This window comes from Arachis ipaensis, chromosome B04, assembly GCF_000816755.2.
Source record: "Arachis ipaensis cultivar K30076 chromosome B04, Araip1.1, whole genome shotgun sequence".
NCBI lineage: Eukaryota > Viridiplantae > Streptophyta > Magnoliopsida > Fabales > Fabaceae > Arachis > Arachis ipaensis.
The window spans coordinates 9001697-9005735 of record NC_029788.2 but is presented as its reverse complement, the minus strand read 5'-3'; the positions used below and the strand labels follow the sequence as shown (position 1 = coordinate 9005735).

General features: G+C 34.4%; 1 protein-coding gene across 1 annotated transcript; it reads right to left on the bottom strand.

Annotated features, from left to right (window-relative positions):
* On the bottom strand, positions 566 to 4039 carry LOC107638790 (vesicle-associated membrane protein 721). Its single transcript, XM_016342185.2, has 5 exons — positions 3515 to 4039; positions 2421 to 2562; positions 2215 to 2335; positions 1198 to 1260; positions 566 to 920 (listed from the first exon to the last, which is right to left on the bottom strand). The coding sequence occupies exons 1-5, from the start codon at positions 3708 to 3710 to the stop codon at positions 768 to 770; spliced, it is 675 nt and encodes a 224-aa protein (XP_016197671.1). The 5' UTR covers positions 3711 to 4039; the 3' UTR covers positions 566 to 767.

Genomic DNA, 4039 nt, shown 5'->3' with positions numbered 1-4039 from the left:
GTATTTTTGATTAGTTTATAAGTAATACTTGACGTCAATTTGATGAAATATTATAATCCTAAGATAATCATATTCTGAGCATTAATCATAAAGATAAAATTGTTCCTTGCATTTAGTAAGATGGTTTTGTAGTATGAAATTCTCTGCTATTAAGGGTTCCCGCATGAACTTCTATCTGTTTCTTGTGTGCAAAGAGATTCATAGCTGGATTATTCTTACGAGTGAAGACATGATGGTGTTAATACCAGAAATTGTGCCTAGAAGATTATATGTAATTGGTGTAGAGTTAAACTTTTGTTGTAGATGTAATCTTTTCACTCTGTTGAGCTCTTTCATGCAGTATAATTGAAAAAAAACAAAGGCAAAAACAAAAACAAAAAATACCACCTAAGAGAGACAACCAGTCTCGATGCTCAAATTCCAAAGAGATACTTTCAAACTTAAAAAGTAAGATAGCACGAATTGAAACTAATAATGCTAATAATGATTTAAGCAACACAATTAGAAAAGTTGTAATGGAAAAAACTACGGAATATATATCAGAAGTAATTTTGCATGAAAAATGGGAATTAAAAAGGAACTTGATTACTTGAACAGAAAACCAAACATATATTTTCAAAAGCAATCCTATATAAGTAGAACAACGTGAACAGCATACCGAATTGTTATCTTTACTACATACAAAGTCATGACATATAGTGATATCTTTCCTCTCATAATCACAAGAAGCTAAAATAAACACAAAATGCGTCCTCAGAATATGGTGCTCATTTTCCACAGTGGCTGAACCCACGACACACAGACAGAACAATGATCAGGATCAGTGCTATCAAGATTCCCAATACAATCAGCTTTATCTTCATGTTCTGCAGCCACATTTTTCGACGGATTTTGGTTCCTGAGTTCCTGAAATCTTGTGCCTGCAAAACAAGAATCCTTTCCTCAGAAAATGTAAACATCAAATATTCATGCTTTGATGATCAAGGCAAAAATTGGGAATAATCTTGGGTACGCATGCTAGAAGAGGCAAGTGTAAACACAGTTAATAATAATAAAATACAAATTGAGTTTAAAATGCAATGTATAATAAAAATTCATTAGAAATAGACTGGATGTAAGAGACAATCAAAGCCAAAAGAGGGGAATGACCTTTTCTAAATATAGATAAGAATAACAGGCAGATACAAATATACTAACCTGGTGATGAAGGTTCTCAGTCTTGTCAACCAGCAGCTCTATCTTTTCACCCCTGTCCAGAACCTACATCAAACGATAAACATGTCAATATAAATTCTTTATGCATTATACATTTATACTTGCACATCTTAATTCAATCTTTGCACGAGTGTGCAAAACAATCGACTGTGTTTCAGATTTGTACAACTGATGTATAGTATTACTAGATAATGATGAATATAAGCCACTAACAGCGGTCAAGTGGGTGAGGGTTTTATGTAGTGTCCATCCATGAAACTTGTTGCCATTGATGTACCAATAAAAAAAAAAAGAGAGAATATTGAATATGATAAGGGCAGAGAAAAGAAACTCAGAACTCACTGTTCTATGTCATTGGAATGTCAAAGTTTCTATTTCCATTTCCATCTAAAATGCAGATGAAATAACATTTGCTATATCTTGATAATTAACTGCCATGGACGTACATTGTCTAAAAAGTTTGGTTTTTCACTCCAAAAAGAATTCTTATACATAACACAAGCAGCTCGTCAAGTAGATAAGTCAAAAACATACATATTGCAGAATGAAGTTGTCTGCTAGGTCCACAATATACTAAATCAAAATAACTCGGTGCCACCACGAACTAGATTCTAGAATACAGTGCCATAGACATCGTATAGTAATTCAACACCTATTTTTTCAAGATCCAATGTCTTCATATATGTGTTTGCAGTAAAACTCCCAATTAACAAGATCTCTTTAACAGCCAGGACCAGATCATTTATGTCAGATATCTGAATTCTGACATGCTAAGCTTACTTTTAGAAATATCTTTACAATGAAAAATTTTCATAAAATGAGACTACTAATTTAGAGTTCTCATGTATTTAGTTTCAAATAGTCTTATGTTCAATTTTGCTCGGAGTAGGAGGTCCACTTTGTTCTTTGTTTTGAAAATTCAAAACATAACTATATATAGTCATTTTTCAAAAGGATTCTTGAAGTTTTAATCACACAATTAGAATAGTGCTACCGTACCTTTTCAATATTCTCCATCATGACACCTTTAACTTCAGAAACCTGAGCTTTCACCTTTGCCAGCTTACTTATCTCTTCAGGATGATCCACGCAGTACTGCATATGTTCCTTCAACTTTGGGCTGCAGCAAAGAGATGACACATTACTAACGTATGTTAAAAAACCACAACTTGAAGCCTTACAGGCTTAGAACAGGAAGTCAATACCCAAATTCCTTGCTAAGACCATTTGCAGGAGCTGTAGCAGCCTTTCCACCACCAAATCTAGACACAAAATCATCCTTGATCCTCTCTAGGAAAGCAATGGGTACCTGTCTTCCGACCGATTCATCCGCAACAACGCAATATGCTAAAAATTTCCAAAGTCAGACATCAATTTTAACACTTACACACTAAAAAATAAATGCAGTATCTTAGTATATGATTAGAAGTTAAATTGCAAATCACCGAAAGAAGAAACGAGGGAATATTGTCTAGTTATATCATTAAAGTTGCAGGAATTGACTGATATTATTCCAATTTTTTCATCGTGTGTTCATATTATTCCATAGCCTCCAAAAAATGTGATATCGTTTGATATAATCACCCAAAAGAAAAGCAGAACATTGGCTACGTATAATTTGACATCTGTTGCATAACAATATATCCTTAAATTAGCATATATGGATTGGATAGTGTTCTCTACTCCCAATATGGTATTCATATTATATTCATATAGCATGAGATGATATTTTACAAAATCAATCTCGAGAAAAAAAATTTAAGGGAAAAAAAAAAAAGAGAAGATCCATTTACACAAAAATATACAATTAAAAACCCTGACCCAAGTATAACACACGGCTACGTAACAACTAACACGTGAAATACGCATATCCATAGATTTTTACTGTTGAAAATAAAAATTGATTTCGCCACGCATAGAACCTTCCCACGACCCAGTCGACCCTCAGTGACATTGAAATTTGAATGACCAGAAACCTAGCATAATCAACCCGGCGCCTAAAAAGTGGGGAGATTAAAAAACCCTAGTCAACAAGAACGAGCGTGTTCAAAACAAAACCCTTCAACCTTCACCAGATCAAGGTTTCTTTAAACCCTATCGTTAATCTAACAACAAAATATTCATTTCATTCAGAGTGACAACAATCGAAAGCAACAAGATCACACATCTCATATCTCATAATCATCATCAGGTCACTATAACCTAATCGAATCCAAAATCAATAACAAGAATCTGAAATAATAATCTCTCTATGATGCATAGCAACACAAACACAAAGCAAGAAAGTGCGAAAACATACTGTATCCATTGTCAACAAGGTAATTGAAGGTGTGATTATCGCAGTTGTAGGTGAACTTGTTGTTGGTAGCGGGTAGCTTCTGAAGGCACTGGAAAGCGATGGAGTTGAAGTTCCCTGAGAATTCAGTGTACTCGGCGAGAATCACGGTCCCGCGAGAAACGAAAGCGTAGATCAGCGACCTCTGGTTCTGCCCCATCGATGAATCGAAATTCCGAAAATTTGAAATTCGAAAAAATTCTAGGGATTCCGAATGAAAAAAAAGAAGAGAAAGGGAGAAAGAGATCTAGGAACAGTGTTTGCTTCGGTGGTGGTGATGATGAAGAAATCGAAACGGAAACCCTTTATTTCTCACTTTCTCTCTCTAGGATCTTTTTTAAGAGAGAGAAAGAAAAGAGAGTGTGTAAAAGAAGGAAAAGGGAAAAGGGAAAAGCGTGAAAGTGAGAGATAAGTATGAAGAGAAGGTTAAGGGTTAAGGAACGTTTGATTTGATTATTTTGAAACTGAAGTAAGTTTTAACTTGTAATA

Bases quoted from the DNA above. Each gene is read 5' to 3' on its own strand.
- LOC107638790 (XM_016342185.2), bottom strand. From the start codon at position 3,710: ATGGGGCAGAACCAGAGGTCGCTGATCTACGCTTTCGTTTCTCGCGGG. The intron at 2,563-3,514 runs GTATGTTTTCGC...GGAAATTTTTAG, and splicing joins CCTTGTTGACAATGGATACA to CATATTGCGTTGTTGCGGAT. The intron at 2,336-2,420 runs GTATTGACTTCC...TCTTTGCTGCAG, and splicing joins GGTCTTAGCAAGGAATTTGG to CCCAAAGTTGAAGGAACATA.